The 17,076-nt window shown below is 41.6% G+C and overlaps 1 protein-coding gene and 1 long non-coding RNA gene across 9 annotated transcripts in view; one reads left to right on the forward strand and one right to left on the reverse strand.

Moving 5' to 3' along the window:
- The window catches only part of LOC123582834, a 117,372-nt gene that overhangs the window by 24,533 nt on the left and 75,763 nt on the right, over nucleotides 1-17,076 (forward strand). The gene's annotated exons all lie outside the window — the stretch shown is intronic.
- Nucleotides 1-17,076, reverse strand: part of IQCH (IQ motif containing H) — a 211,544-nt gene that overhangs the window by 8,561 nt on the left and 185,907 nt on the right. For all 5 annotated transcript variants that reach the window (XM_045449327.1, XM_045449326.1, XM_045449328.1 and 2 more), the window contains 2 exons: nucleotides 8,333-8,455; nucleotides 1,482-1,543 (listed from right to left, as the gene is read on the reverse strand). In XM_045449327.1, the coding sequence (XP_045305283.1) occupies nucleotides 1,482-1,543; nucleotides 8,333-8,455 (185 nt within the window). The remainder of the gene's footprint in view (nucleotides 1-1,481; nucleotides 1,544-8,332; nucleotides 8,456-17,076) is intronic.

The following is a 17,076-nucleotide window of genomic DNA, read 5'->3' on the forward strand; positions in this document are numbered from 1 at the left end:
TACATGTTTATGGGACCTTGGGGAAAGGTGGGTACTGGAGGGGACGACTAAGCCGGCAAGCTCTCCACCCAAGTGAAGAGAGGCATTTAAGACTGTAAACACTAGATTAAATTGTTAGCCACATTCTGGCTCCAAAGGGGAGGAAATCAAAACATTTGCATGAGTTCAAAGGGATCAGTGACATTGAGTGTCATTGCACTGTTGATGGCCTGTTGTAACTGACATTGCTGTGGTAAAACAAAGGACCATACTTTGGAAAGGGGAGTTGAGAGCTGTCCTGTGCACATCTTTGCCTGTTTCAGTGTGCAGCTCTTGGGACCAGTTTCCAGGGGACTAAGCACCTAGGGGGAACTGAGGCTGCTCAGGACATTGATGCTTAGTAGAAGAATTGTCTATTATTTGGTTTTTCATGAGACCAGATCTTAGTGTGTACATGTGTTTCAATTTGAGGCCACAATGTCTACACCAAGGTAGAAGTCACAAGGAAGAGAAATACAGGGAAGAAACAGTTTCCCAATTAAGTTAGGATAACTTAGAGGTATCAAATGGCCATATTCCAAGATATGAAAAGATTGTGTGTGTGTGTGTGTGTGTGTGTATATATATATATATATATATATATATACACACACACACACAAGATATGATAAGATTGTGTCTCTAAAGCATGAATCCTAGATCAGAAGACAAATTTGTTAGCTCTCCAAAGTATGCTGGAGAGAAATTTGCAGGAAATAGGAAACAGAGCAGCCTCCTGAGTGGTGCTATCAAGATTCTTCATAACATGCATCTTGAGAAGATTGTAGCAGAGCTGAAACAGGAGCTGAGGAGGGGCTATGGATCCTGCCTTTCTGGGGAGCATCTTGCCAAGTCACCAGAACACTTCTCTAAGCAAGCCAGAATGACAACTGCCCTCCTACAATACGGATGTCTGAACTGGTTCCTCATCAGATTCACTGTGCCTTAGATGTGTATGTGTTTGAACGTAATATGTTGTTGGAACTAGCCTCTTTCCCATCAATTTTGGATAATTAATCAGTTATTGTTATGAACCCCCACTGACATATCTAGAGTCATTATATGAAATAGTTGAAGATCTAAATCAAACAAGATAGACTTCCAGTAAATCAGCATGCTGATTAAAATGCATGAGAAGTATCATTCTTTTTTTTTTTTTTTTTTTAATTTATTTTTTTTTTTTCAACGTTTATTTATTTTTGGGACAGAGAGAGACAGAGCATGAACGGGGGAGGGGCAGAGAGAGAGGGAGACACAGAATCGGAAACAGGCTCCAGGCTCTGAGCCATCAGCCCAGAGCCCGACGCGGGGCTCGAACTCACGGACCGCGAGATCGTGACCTGGCTGAAGTCGGACGCTCAACCGACTGCGCCACCCAGGCGCCCCGAGAAGTATCATTCTTATTGGTTGTCACAGTCTATTTTCTTAGCTTATTACATCTCGTAGACACACTTTGTACTCACAACATTCCCAACTTGTCTCTCTTCAGGTGTTCATATAATATAAAAACAGTTCCTTGTCTGTCCTATAAAATTTGAATTGGGAAAAAAGAAATAGCATTTTATTTTAGCAACAAAGAAACCTACTACACTAAGACCACTAAGACTGATTGGAATTGAAATCCGGAGCTACCATCAAACGTTGTGAGAAGCACATTTGGAAAAGCTGTCTCCTGAATATGGAGTATATATGGTCTAGGGCAGGGTTGTTGTTAATTTAGACATAATTTACATAGAACACTGTTTAAGGTATACCATGCCTTGATATGATACATTTATATATTGTGATATGATTACCACTTTAGCCTTAGCTAACACTTCTGTCACATCCTATAATTATCATTTGTTTTTGTGGTGAGGACATTTAAGACCTAGTCTCTTAGCAGTTTTGAACTATATAAAACGGTATCATTCATTATAATCACTATGCTGTGCATTAGATTACCAGAACCTATTTATCTACTTGTTGTAAGTTTGTACCCTTTAACAATATCTGTGCAATACCGCTACTTCCCAGCCCGATAACCACTATTCTACTCTGTTTCTGACCTCAGCTTTTTTAGATTCCATATATAAGTGATATCATACAGTATTTGTCTTTGTCTGGCTTATCTCACTTACCATAATGCCCTGAAGGTCCATCCATGTTGTAGCAAATTTGCTACAACATGGATGGACCTTGAGGGCATCCTCATAGATAGATATAGATATAGATATAGATATAGATATAGATATCTATCTATATCCTCATGGATATATATATAGAGAGACAGATGTGTGTGTATATATATAGATATATATAAATACAGATATATATGTATATATGTATATATATAAAGAAAATATGTGTGATATGTATATGTATATATGTATATATATATCCATATGTATATGTACATATGTATATATATATATCTCTCTCAAACATTTTCTTTATCCATTCATCCACCAGTAGACACTTAGGTTTTTTTTATTCCTTGGCTATGGGAATAATGTGAACATGGAGGTACACATATCTCTTTGAGATAGTGATTTGGTTTCCTTCAGATATATGCCCAGAAGTGGAATTGCTGGATCATATGGTAGTTGTATTTTCAATTTTTTTTGAGGAATCTTTATACCGTTTTCCACAGGGACTGAGCCAATTTATATTCCCACCAACATGCATAAGGGTTCCCTTTTTTCCACAACCATGCCAACACTTATTATCTCTTGTCTAGGCTAGTGTTTTTTGAAATATGATCCTCAGAACACCTTTATCAGACTCATCTAGTGTGCTTGTTAAAAAGGCATCATCCAAATTCAAGATCTTTGGGAGGGAATTTGCTTTTTAGCTCACTTCCTGGGTGATTCTCCTGCAAATCAGGATTTGAAAACCACCCTTCTGAGAGCAATGGATAAAAATATATAGGGAAGCAATTTGTTGTGTGGAAAATAATTTGTACATCAATAGAAACTATGTGTTGTCTATGGCACACCCTATTGCCTTGATTCAGTGGGAGATACTTACGACTCTATAAGTTGTAGGTGACTGAGACAGATTCTCTCCAGTCTGGTAGAAGTTGGGTCAGTTTTCCTCACCTGCTCCCCTTGTGGAAAAGCTAGTTTTCTCCATTTGCATGTCCATTTCAATATTCCTGACCTATAAAGATGTCTGGGTCTTTTGGATTCTTTTTTCTACTGATTATAGCATCTAATTTTTCTTTGTTAACTAAAATATTTATCATGTTTTTATTTTTGCATCTGTATGAGAGGCATGATTTTATCCTTTTTTGAAAACTATCTTTAAACAGCTTTTTCCAAATAAATAAAAAGCTAACATTGGAGTTGTCCAATAGTGGAAATGGCCACCCCGTGGAATCGTGAACTCCTCATCACTGGGAGTCCAAACACAGAAATTGTTCATGAGATTTGGTTAAAAAAAAAAAAATCACATGCCAGAATTAAGTCTGCCTCTTGACTCCTCATTTTATTAGGAAATATGGGCATCAGGACACACATTGGATTGTAACGGTGACTCTCAATGCTGGCTGCACATTAGAATCATCTGGGCCCTACCTCCAGAAATACTGATTTAATGGGTCTGGAGTGGGCCCTACATACAGTGTCATGCTGAGCCATACTGGAGCCTGAGGCAAAGGAAAAACTCGGTATGTTTTAATTTAAGATTATGAAATTTTATTGACCATGGATTTTTTGCATTAATTTTGATCTTTAAGATAATACATTAAAATAGTTTTATCTTTCTTAATGAGTATTTTTTGTACTCCCTTAAATTTTGTGCTCTGGGTACAGGTGTCACTTGCCTCATCCTAATCCCAGCCCTGCTTGGCCATCTGTACTTTTTGAAGCTCCTCACTCAAGTCATTCTCATGGGCAGTCTGGGTTGAGAACCACTGACTGGTTGATCTGTCAGGTGTCCTGCTTCCCTTTCTGTGCTGTCCAATATGGTAGCCACTAGCCACATGGGGCTACTACTGAGAACTTGAAATATGAGTAGTCCAAATTGAGATGTGCTATAGCTTTCAAAGACTGAGTAAAGAAAAATGTAAAATATGTCATTAATAACTTTTATACTGATTACATATTGAAATGATACTAGTTTTTAGTTTGGGGAGAATCCTTTTCTTTAAAGAATTTTTTAACAAAATGTTTGTTTATTTTTGAAGGAGAGAGAGACAGAGCATGAGCAGGGGAGGGGCAGAGAGAGCAAGAGGGAGACACAGAATCTGGGGCAGGCCCCAGTCTCTGAGCTGTCAGCACAGAGCCCGACATGGGGCTCAAACTTACGAGCTGTGAGGTCATGACCTGAGCCGAAATCAAGAGTCCGAAACTTAACCGAGTGAGCCACCCAGGCGCCCCTGGAGAGCATCCTTTTCTTGACACTGATTTCTGAATCAATCAGGTAGCCTAGGTTATGCTGCAATAATTTTTTAAAAAACAACCAAATTCTTAGTTGTTTATAACAACAAATGTGTGGTTCTGGCTTATACTCCATTTCCCACATGGGCTGGCATGGGTCTCTGGTCACTGTTGGGACACTCAGGGACCCAGGCAACGGAGGCTCTGTCTCAGTGTGCTTCCATGATTTCCAAAGCAGGAAAAAGAACATGGAGACTCATGAAGTGGCTCTTGAAGGCTTCTGCATGAAATACCCTTCTGCTCATATTTCACAGGCCCAAATAAGTTACATGGCCATACTTGACTTCAGGGAAAAGACTGAGGAAGAATAATTCTGTTATGTGCCTGCAAGGAGGAGAATCAGAACATTTGTGAACAGCCCTAATGATTGCCACCATGGCAATACCCTGGCCTGAGAAAATGATTGCTGGTGGTTATGGAGCCATTTAGGCCCGTGGCACACTGCCTATGTATGTGTGAGACCAGCCCTGCCCCACACTGTCGCAGGCAGTAAACATGACGCTTTTCTCCATATGGCTTTCATTACAACTTCATTTCATTAGGAAATCAGTGGGGGTATTCTGTAGCATTACAGAAATACCAAGAACGAGACCCACCAAGTTGCTTACAAACTTGGTAATGCTTCCTTCCAATATTCAGCAAGGAAAAATAAATTCGTGAGGTGATCTCATTTCCCTTTTATCCTCTTAAGAGCTTGGATGAAAAACATTGGAAATTCTGTGATCATAATGGGAAGAAAGACATAAATGTTGAGAATAAGGACTTTTGAGGATTCTTTTGGTAACATTGACAATGATGTATTATTAATGTTGCTTCTTTTTTTGGAAAGAGCACCCACATTACATTTGATCAAGAGTGGGAGGGAGTTGCAGAGGCTACACTCATCTTTTTATACTCAGCACAACCTAAGGAGGCAATAACAGTTTAGAGAAGTTAAGTATTAAACATAGCTTTTTTTCTCTTTTGTAAGGTAGAGAGAGAGTCATGGGGGCTATAGAGAAGTTTGTGCTCCTTCAGCTGAAGAATACATCAGGGGTATCTAGATGGACTATTTTATTTGAAATAGTTCCCAGCATTCTTGAACTGGGTTGGTAACAATATTTTAGAAATATAAATAGTCCTAAGGGGGAAAAGATACATACGGGACACGTTTGGTGTAAGGGAAAGAATCATAGTTGCCTTTATGGACAATTATGGATTCAAATGTTGGTTCCACAAAGTGCATAGCTGTGTAATGTTGGGAAATGCTGAAACGAAATCCCCCGGTGTAATATAGGAGAAAGAATAGCTTCATACAGAAGAGACGTGAAGGTCAAAGGGACAATGAAGAGCTAAGCTAATGCTTAGCTCAGTGGCCAGCACATAGTAGGGGCTCTGCAAATGCTGGTTCATCACCCGTCTTTTCAGGAAAATGCAGTTAAGAGAACAAGAAGGCAGTTCAGACAAGGGATGGACCCTAGGGTGTGAAAGAGGCCCCATCTCAGAAAAACTGGAGCAAGGATATTGTTGGAGAATTTCCAATGACTCCTTTTTCTCACCTCAGAGTTTTAAGACTTCATTTTTTTTTTTTAATAAAAATTTTTTTAATGTTTATTTATTTTGGGAGACAGACAGAGTTGGGGGGCAGAGAGAGAGGGAGACACAGAATCCGAAGCAGGCTCCAGGATCCGAGCTGTCAGCACAGAGCCTGACGCGGGGCTCGAACCCACGAAGCGCGGGATCATGACCTGGGCGGAAGTGGGATGCCCAACTGACTGAGCCACCCAGGCACCCCTGGTTTTTGGGGTTTTTTTAACCTCTCTTTCTCTTCTTGTACGTTCTTGTTACCATTTGTTCTTTTTTTCCTCTTTATCCCCACTTCCCCTTTTTGGTGTATTCTTTCTGTCTTGGGATTCTATCCTCTCTTTTCTTCTTCACATTGTTCTGTCACTCCATTGCCCCCAATCCATATTTCTCTCTCTCCCCCATTTCATCTCTCGTCCTTTATAGGGTGTGTAGCTCAGGTGACCTGGAGACAGAGCCAGTTATGTCCTGGGTGCCCCTCTGCCCCTTTCTGTTATTCTTCTCACCTTCAGTGGAACTTCTCTCTCTACACCATCCTCTGTTCCCCTGGGGCCATAGCAATTTGTTTTTCGTACTAAAATTTGTTCTTAGAAATGAATCTGATCGACTCAGGGTCACAAAGGTGTAAATAACGTAAAAAATTTGGTGCTTTACTTTTCCCAGAAGTACTGGAACTCCAATCAAGTAGAAAGCCTTTAGCCAAAGAAATAAATCTCTAATAGTAATTTCAGGGAAATGAAAGTTATGAAGCATATTATCTTTTGGGCAGGCGACTTTCCCTGCCAAATATGTATATTCACAGAGCTCGTTCTGCTTTGATATTTTAGAATAAAATAAAATAAAATAAAATAAAATAAAATAAAATAAAATAAAATAATATATTCAGAGAAAGCTAAAGTTAGATTTAGCCACCTTCTGGTACATGGAAGTGTTTTGGTCTTATCAGTTTGGCGCTAAAAACTGTTTAATTCCAAAAAGATTGTATAGAGCAAATGCAACAGTTAATTTCAGATAAATCAGTTCAATCTGGCTTTTTCATTCTTTCTTATATATGACCAGTTTTAATGTAATTTTTAAAGGAATATGAGCTCCATTATATGTGTTTACAAATGGCATAAATCAATCTAACTGAAGAGCCTTACACTCTCTGATGGTGCCCTGCAGTGTGGTGGGGATTGCCAAGTGGCAGTTGGGTCATTCTATTCGCTGTTGACCTCATGTCTAAGGTCTATATGCTTTTCGAGAGTCTGCAAAAAGAATTGGCCCCTAAACAATTCTATTTGTTCTCAAGTATGAGAAATGAAAATTAATAAATGTAGAACTGAATGTCTGCAAATCAAAACATTTGGTCATTTGGTTGTCACTCAGTTGTGTCATTATCTATAGGTTACTTTTAATATAGGAGGTGACTGTATTTTAATATGTGTGATGTCATGTGGGATGGGTCTTCCACAGGTAAGAGCGCATGGGTCACTCAGGTCTTAGAATAAGCCATCGGTATCAGAGATTTGAAAATCTGAACAACGGACAAAAACTGGGAAAAACTTTTTTTTTATCAGAACTCCTTCTAAAAAAAAACTACTATATGGAAGTAGAAGGATGGCAGGGACTGAACTGTGTGTCCCCTCAAAGTCATATGTTGAAGCAAGCCCTGAAGCTCTATTGGAAATAGGGTCTTTAAGGAGGTGATTAAGTTTAAATGAGGTCATATGGGTGGGGCCCCGATCTGATAGAACTAGTGTCCTTGTAAGAGAGGTTACAGAGACACCAGAGATCTCTCTCTCCCCCTCTACCATGTTGGAGCACAGCGAGAAAATGGCTGTCTGCAAACCAGAAGGACTGCTCTCACCAGGAACTGAATCAGCTGGCACCTTCTCCTTGGACTTCCCAGCCTCCAGAATGGTGAGCAATAAATTTCTGTTGGTTAAGCCACCCCATCGGTGGTGTTCTGTTATGGCAGCTCAAGCAGGCTAAGACAGAGGATATTCATTGATAAGCAGCTTCGAGTGGGGTCAGGGAGCTCAGGACATGCCTCAGGATCAAGAGATGGTCCCCCAAATGCCTCCCAAGTCTGGTGAGCTACAAGGCTTTTGCTTTACCAAGGTGGGTGTGCAGGCTTGGGACAGAGCTAAATTTCTGAGAACCAAGTGCCCCCCATGCCAGTGGAGCTGCTCGTTCACCCTTCCCCAAGCAGCCCTCAGCCTTCCTAGAAATACACGTCAAACTCATGTTTAGAGAATATCTGTGTGCAGGGACACTGAATCATTAGCTGCCTAGATCACCCATAGGCTTATGTTTGGTCCACCTTGGCCAACTTTTGGCCTTCATACCTCAATGTCATAGCCGATGCCATGGGCCTTACACATTTGGAGAAAAACATACGGGAAAACCAGCGAGAGATTGTTGTGCTTCAGCTGGGTCGTCATCACTGCATAGCGACTGGCTGCTGGTGACTGGAAAAGACCACAGTTGCATGTAAGACCCTTCACAAAATACTTGTTTAAAAAAGTTTCTTTAATGTTTATTTATTTTTGAGAGAAAGAGAGAGCTAGCAGGGGAGGGGCAGAGAGAGAAGGAGACACAGAATCCGAAGCAGGCTTCAGGCCCCGAGCTGTCAGCACAGAGCCCTACACAGGGCTTGAACTCACAAACAGCGAGATCATGACCTGAGTAGAAGTCAGACACTTAACTGACTGAACCTCCCAGGTGCCCCTCTTCACAAAATATTTAAATAAACTTTAACTTTAGAATAGTTGTAGATTAACAGAAAAGTTGTGAAGATAACACAGAGAGTTCCTATCTCATATCCTGTAACCTTGTGGTATGTTTGTCACATAAGAACACAAATTGCCTCCTTGCTGTTAAGCCTGTACTTTATTTGGATTTCATTAGTTTTTGCTAAATCCCTTTTTATGTTACACAGTCCCATCCAGGATAACACATTGTTATTTAGTTGTCTCCTTAGGTTCTTTTGGGCTGTGATGGTTTCTCAGACTTTCCTTGTTTTTGATGGTCTAGACAGTTTTGAGGAGTACGGATCAGGTATTTTGTAGAATGTCCTCTGTTGGGATTGTCCCATGTTTTCCTCCTGACTACACTGGGGAAATGTGTTTTTGAGAAGAGGACCACCCAGGTACTTTCATCACCTCGTACATCAAGTTGTATCAACACAACTTGTGATGGATGACGCCAATTTTGATCTCGCTGAGGTAGTTTTTGCCAGGTTTCTTACTATAAAGTTACTTTTACCTGTTTCTGTACTACACTCTTTGGAAACAAGTCACTAAGGGTAGTCCACCTTCTTGAGAGGACCAATGGTAGAATTTTGATTCTAACTGCTTTCTTTGTTTGAGAAACTGCTATTCCTTATTTTGCTTGCCTGTCAGTGGGAACTATCCCAAAGAGACTGATTACGCTAGGCCTGAAGTATTTAAATTATAATATTTCCTAAAAACTTTTAAAATTTAGTATGTACACAAGAAAGTATTTTATCTTGGCAATTTTGTAGCATGTCCTTTGTGAGATGTGATATTCGCCTTTGAAAATCAGTTATGTTTGTCCTGGGATAACTGGAAGTTTGGAGAGCAGCGTGTAGGGCCACGGCCAACCTTTGGGCATAATAAATGAAGGTGCCTGGCACAGATTTTTAACTTTGGGGACCTTTGGGTTCTGGGCAACCAGGTGCTTGCCCTTGTGCAGTGACTTGGAACAAGAGAAGGAAAAAGAGGTACTGCTGGTCCCCAGCTGGCTGCAAGGATCATAGTGGCCTGACACTGTTGTGAAACATTAAGACTTGCTCTCTCTGTCTCTGAGAGAATGCAGGGGAGCCGGGGGCTGACTGAGTGCCCAGAGGAGGACGAATGGGTTTTCCCTGCCTGTATAACACATGCATTCCCTCTCTCCCTCTCTCTCTCTCTCTCAGATTTCATATTCATCTTTTGTGACATATTTCCCCACATATATTGTCATTTCTTTCAACATTTACAGAAAGTACCATATCTGATGGTCACATTTTCAGTACTATTAAGCTTGGTCTTCCCACATGTAGGCAGAGTCCACATCTATAAAAATGTTAGTCTCTCACAGGCTGATGCATCTTGAGTTGTACATCTCCCTTAGTATTGCCCCATATGCAGCCACCGAGAATTTTAATTTTGCAGAAGAAAATCTGTTGGACCCTCACATGCCTCACAGCTGTGCTTTGTTATCACTCTGACCTATCATGAATTGTTCCCCTGGCTGCCTCCCTGTCATGACTGGGAGTTCTCTGAAGGCAGAGCACTGCTTGGTGTCTGAATCTCCAGGCTGGATGTGATGCTAGCACAGAATAGGCATTTCAGCGTTTCTTGAAAGGAAGAAAGAATGGATGCATGGAATAGAGTAAGTCTATAGCACTTCCTCTGACTTAAGAGACTCTTCCAATGTAATTCAGGAGGCATCCAGTCAGTGAGTGCTTTGGGGCAGAAGCAGACCCTAGAGAATGACAAAAGATCCCCAGAGAATAACTCAGGGCAGTCACTCCCGGCCTTGCCCCCAGTAGACATCTTTTGGAGGACAGTGTAGCCCCAGTGGGCTATCCCAGTGGTGGGATTATTGGTGGGGTAATAAGAACTGGCTGAGAGAAGTTCTGGCTCAGCCATTTGGTCTGGAGGAGCATGACCACCAGGCCTGCTCACCCTATCATGGCAGGTTGTGCCATGTTCCTGCCTTCACAACAAAGGCCCAGAAGCCTGAGTTTTTGTATATGGAAGTGAACTGTAAATACTCTGGAATTCCATTGTGGTTACTGAGCATGTAATTGCATGGTAATTACCATGAATTCACAAGATAATTCCAAGGTTATTTTTGTCTTCTAAATTTGTCTTATGCTGCCATAGCATATAGACTAGCAAACCCAAGACTAGGCCCCAGTCGGTGAGGGAGAGAGGTAGTGGGCTCGAGCTCAACACCATGTATCTTGGCTCCAAAGCAAGGTGGAGGAGCTCACTGTCCAGTGTTACTGGGCGACAAGTAAGGACAGGCTATCCTGAGGTTTCTTTGTCTCTACAGAGACAGACTGCAAGTCCCCTCCTCCCAGACCTGGGGTTCTGATTCATTAAGAATCTGAAAGAAAAGCCAGGACATTTGGTATGTGTCTCCAGGCTGTGTCTTTTCTGTCTCCATCACCAGACTACGCCAGAGCTTCATGGCCTGGACAGCTGCTTCTCCTTCCTACTCGGGAGGTGGGAATGCACGCAGAATTCTGTGGTGGAAAAGTTATATGGAGTCAGAAAGACTGAGGTCGAAAACCTGGCCGACCTTGAATGTGTCATTCAACTTGTCTGACTTCTAGTGATTAAATAAGCACCTAGCCCAGCACCTGGCACCTGATAAACAGTAGCTACTATTGTTATTGCTCTTTCTCTGAAAGTGTCTACAGGTCCCAGAGCATTATGGACCTACACTAAATGTAATTTCCCAGGCTGTTCCTACCCCCACCGGTGCCTGGGGTTCCGAGCGTTACCACAAGATTATTGTTTCTCAGACCGAGGTTGGTCAGTGCTCAGAACTCTTCAGTGTCTCCTCCATGCCTGTAAGACGAAATCTAGATGCCTGGGCTGGTGTTCTCCCACACTGGCTCAGGGGGTTGCTCCAACCACTTCTCCCACTTTCTCCTTCCCGAATTCTCTGCCCCAGCCCACCTGGTTCATTGCTATCTCCTGATAGACCATGGACTCTCTTCAGCCTTGGTCCCTTCTGCTGGGCAGGTCTCCTTCCCCTTGCCATGTAGTGACTGCCCTAGTCTGTAAGGCTAGGCCAAGTTCCTTCTTAGTAGTGGAAGAACTAGGCCTGTCCCTGCCAGTCCACAGTCTTTTCTCCTAAGAACTGCAGCAACAGGTTGAGGGGCCGTCACTCAAATGGCACCTACACGAGGCCTTGTTTTTTTTCCTTGTGCATGTGCTATGTACTTTCTATTTCTTTTTTTAATGTTTATTTATTTATTTTTTGAGAGAGAGCACAAGCAGGGGGAGGGACAGAGAAAGAGAGAGACAGACAGACAGACAGACAGACAGAGACAGAGAGATTGAGAGAAAGACAGAATCTGAAGCAGGGGCTCGAACCCACGAACTATGAGATCATGACCTGAGCTGGTCAGATGCTTAACTGAGCCACCCAGGTGCCCCAATCTACTTTCTATTTCTTTTCAACTTCTCAAGGACAGGGCCTCTGGCAAATGTCTTTGTATCCCTGATGCTGGCTGAAATTCCTGGCTTATATTAAGTGCTTAAAAATGTGTTATAATAATGCCAATACTCTTTTCAGACTTAACTAACTCCATAGTTTCCAGAGGAAAATACTGTCGATAATCTAGGGTTGTCTTTTATTCAGCCAGATAGCACAGCTGACAGTGTTATTATGAGGATTAGGTGAGTATCTAAAGACCTTGGAAGAGTGTCTGCCATGGAGTAAGTGGTCAAAAAATGTTAGGTTAGCTCTTATTATCATTTGTTAAACTAAATAATTTCACAAATAAGGTAAGTTATTGAAATTAAAAACCAACCAACCAAGAAACCTTTTCATCAGAAAGGGTCTTGAATCAGAAAACCTGAGCTCTGCTACTTAATTAACTTTATGACTTTGGGCAGCTCACTTAACTTTGCATAGCCTCGGTTTCCTAATCTGTAAAATGGTATGATAATCCTCGTCTTATCTATTCTTTGGGGTCTTCATGGGAATCAAATAAGCTCATTTAAAGTACAAAGCATTATGCAAACAGAAAACATTTTTTTTAAAGGTTGACTTGTGTAATCAACTCTTCTGATGCTATAAAATCTCTTTAGGTTTGCCAAGGAAATTACAACCTAAATGGATTTTACAGCATGAGAAGACTCCTCTATGACCATCTGGCCATAGTGCTGAGTCTTGGCCTAGCTCAGAGCAGATTAGAAGCCAGTGGATAATGGCAGTATGCCTGGAAACAACCTCATCACAGAGGGAGATGAGGCCTCCTTTGGAAGAAGAGCTTTCTCTATGGCCTCAACCAGAAACTTCTTTAGACACGAGCTTAAGCTGTACTCGGGGGCCAGATCACTGACTCTCAGCCAGTGCAAGTCAGGTTGGACAGAACGGTGGGCAGACACACAGGCTTTCAAGTCTGACAGGCCTGGGCTTAAATTCTGGCTTCCACACTTGCTTGCTGAGTGACCTTCCACAAGTTGCTTAACATTTCTTAACCCCAGTCTTCTTATCTAAAAATGAGCATAATCATAGCATCTGCCTAATAAATTGGGTTGTATAAAGATTCATGTAAAGCACTTAAAGTACCTGGTGCGGAGTAAAGGCTAATACATTTTGGATGTTATTATCATGTTATTCTATGCGTTATCGTTATTTGTTGGCCTGTGTCTTTGAATAAACTCGGAGCTCTTTGCTACTTCCCTTTACATCCTCTGTGCTTAGGAGAGTGCCCAACACAATGTTGGTGTTGAGTATATATCTGCTGGATTTACTTCTAGTTGATTCCTGCTGAAAGTATTAACTGGTAGCTAAGGTGATGGCTGATGAGAACTTAGGATGTGACCTGTCACAATAATATTACTTCTTTCTAAACAGTTTTGCAGGGTAAAGATCTTTAAATGGAAGGCCGCAGTATGGAGGGATAGGTCCTTCTCGTGTCCCCCTCCGCACCCCATTGTACATGAGGCTTCCTGGGCCAGGCTTGGTACAGAAGCCCATCTTACAGGCCCCATAAAATCAAATCCCTCAAGAGACCTTGGGGGTCACTTAGCCCTCCTTTATTTTATAAATGATGAAACCGAAGCAGAGAGAGAGAGATCAGAATTCATGATCCATAACTTCAGACAAGTGCCCTTCACTCCAAATTCCCATTGGCTACATTTGGAATGTGTGGAAATTTCTAGCATTTTCTAGGAAAACGGGGAAAAAAATAGAAGACAAAATATTATCGGTAGAAGTCTAGTCTTATTAAACTACCTTTCTAAATCACAATCTAACAAGAATGCTTCAAGCCAAATAAAGGAAGCCTGAAATACTCCTTTTCACTGGAGAATATAATTTTGCTTCAGCCACAATTTAAATTGATTGAGTTCTGAGCACCAGCACTTGAAGTGTGGAGCATATTCTATTTTCTCCATGATACTTGTTTTGACAGTGATGCATTTCAGTTGACATAGTTGAAATCCTTATGTAATAAATCTCTGCCTGAAAATTAATCATGTTTATAATATTCTGAGAATTAATAACACCCATTGCTCAAATCATTAACTTAAAAAAGGAGCTTCCAAAATCTGTTCTCGGCAGTAAGGGACCACAAATAAATGAATGTTTGATAAAATAATCCAAGTAGCAGTTTAACAAGCGTAAACTTGAATGTGGTTGCAATAACACAGAACTATTGTTTAAGGGTTGGCAGAGGCTGATGAGGTTCTTATTTCAGTTACGAAGCAGGCATCCACATGCATAATGAACTGCTCTCTGAATTATTAATGTGTTGCTTATTTAGCCTCATCTGTCTAGAAGATAATGTATCCTAACTCTAATGAGTGATTGGTTTTGTACATAATTACAGTAGCAGCAGTAGTGGGGAAATGTGTGCCTTCAAAGAAGGAGTTCTAAAAATAAAGTCATCACATAAACTCCGTTGTTGTGGCATTCTATCAAAATCAAACCCAAAGCATTTGAGAATTCATAATAAATTACAGGAGACAGAATCATTATTAACATCATAATTTAACACAAAAGGTTTTACTTAATCATTCATTACCGATCATGTGCTGTTAAAATGCTTATAAATGACTTGGGTTGTTTTAAGATGTTTGTGAACATGGTCCCTTTTGGCCACTCACCACCTGTGGTGCAGAGGGTCCACGAGAGAGGAGGAGTAAGAATGATTGCAAAGGGTAGTAATGCTTTATGCTCATTCTGACAGAATGTTAATTAAAAGTTCAAATGTCGTTGGGTGACTCCTTTTCTTTTCTAAAACATGCATGTCTGGGACTCATTCGACCTGGTTTCTGCCTTCAAGCAGTTAATTGTGGAGGACCCTGGATCAGAAGCCCATACACCTGTCCTGTCTGGGTCTGGATGACAGTTCTTTACCACCTGTTCCTGATTTGGGGGCAACAGCTCTTTGTTGAGCCCAGAACGGTCTTTTCTTCCTTCTCCCCTCCCCACCTGCATAGCATATTATTTAAAGGAATAGGTCCAAACCAGCAGCATTTTGTAGGCATTAGTCCTAAATGTGCCTTCTTTATCATTGTGGCTATATCAGTTTCTTTCCTTTTATTTCAGTCTTCAAAGGGGGCTGTCAGCTGACTGATCATAAATCTGATGGCATCACAGCCTGTTCACACTTGTTCAGGAAGCTTCAGTTTGATTGTAAATTGCATTGTGTGTGCAAGTTTGGATGATGCTTTTAAAAATGGCCTATCGGGGCGCGTGGGTGGCTCAGTCGGTTGAGAGTCCAACTTTGGCTCGGGTCATGATCTCACACCTCGAGAGTTTGAGCCCCGCATCGGGCTCTGTGCTGACAGCTGGGAGCCTGGAGCCTGCTTTGGATTCTGTGCGTCCCTCTCTCTCTGCCCCAACCCACTCACATTCTGTCTCTCTCCAAAATAAATAAACATTTAAAAAAATAAATAAATAAAAAATTAAAAAATAAATAAAAATGGCCTATCACATGTGTGTACATGCACAGTAGCACATGCATGCACACATGCATGGTGGCACCAGGGCGAGAACATCCATTTATCTTTCTAAAACCAAAAGCACTTTCAATTTATCCCTACATCAGAAAACCTGCATAGCTTTTATTTAGTGATTGTAGAGACATTTGAATTATTGAAGATCATAAGCTTCCCTCTCAAGTGCAGGCAATTCCTAGAAGTGTTTAAGACTCTTGATCACAGGAGAATTCTTGTATGTTGCCTGTAGCTAGGATTGAAACCTATAGGCAAGATGGGGAAAATGGGAGAGTGCTTCTAATTCAAAGTACAACTTGTGCTTACAGCCTTCTGAAGCAACATACTTAAATGCAGCAAATTGTCTTTCAAAGTCTTGTGTTGAATACTAACTCAGCTTCCAGCTTCCTTTTAGAAATGGCATGGAGTTAGGTTTGCTAGGTCAGAAAACTCAAATTTTACTGCTGTCCCTCTGTCCAGCATTGCACTTAGGGTCCTGTGGGTCCTTTAGGCGAGGCTAGGGGCCACAGGTGGAGTTGGACCTAGTAGATTCTCATCAAGGTTCTGGGACCTATTTAAAAGGGACCCATTTCTCCTGCCCAGCCCAACTTTGCTGCTTCTTCTTCTTTTTAATGTTTATTTATTTTTGAGACAGAGAGAGACAGGGTGTGAATGGGGGAGGGGCAGAGAGAGAGAAGGAGAACAGAATCCAAAGCAGATTCTAGGCTCTGAGATGTCAGCACAGAGCCTGACGCAAGGCTCGAACCCATGAACCATGAGATCATGACCTGAGCTGAAGTCGGATGCTCAACCTACTGAGCCACCCAGGTGCCCCTCTGCTTCTTTCTTAATAAGCAAGGAGATCTAAGGGTTTCCTGTGATCAAGCATACCTCACCGGACAAGTGGATTGGGAAGGAGGCTGCTGCCTGAGCCCCCAAGATATCTGATACCCTTTCCAGGCTACCCTTTGAAATGTATGCTGAGTTTCTGCCAAGGAAGGTGACTCTAGCGGCCCTGGGGAGAGTCAAACAAGGGTTCTTTAAATCCAGAGGTATCTCCTGGATCTGAAGAGGCTCAGCAGAGAATCAGGAGATACTGCTCTCAAAAAAGCATCTCTAGGGCACAAGTATGGGTTCTACTAACCACTGGAATTCCTTTTTTATGTTTGATATATTAGCATCTCAAGTAGATTTTCATTTGCAGAAAGGGTATGAAGCCCACGGTTGTGGGAGAGGCAGCAGAAACCCTTTGGTAGCAGTCAGAGCAGCTGTAGCCAGAGCCCCTGTTTGCTCTCATATTCCATGTACACTAAGCACCAGCTGGTCCACTTGACCTCTGTTCTCCTTCCCCCAAACCAACCTAGCCCATTGCCTCCATGGAGATTTGTGCTTTG

This window comes from Leopardus geoffroyi, chromosome B3 (genome assembly GCF_018350155.1).
Source record: "Leopardus geoffroyi isolate Oge1 chromosome B3, O.geoffroyi_Oge1_pat1.0, whole genome shotgun sequence".
In the NCBI taxonomy this organism is placed as follows: domain Eukaryota; kingdom Metazoa; phylum Chordata; class Mammalia; order Carnivora; family Felidae; genus Leopardus; species Leopardus geoffroyi.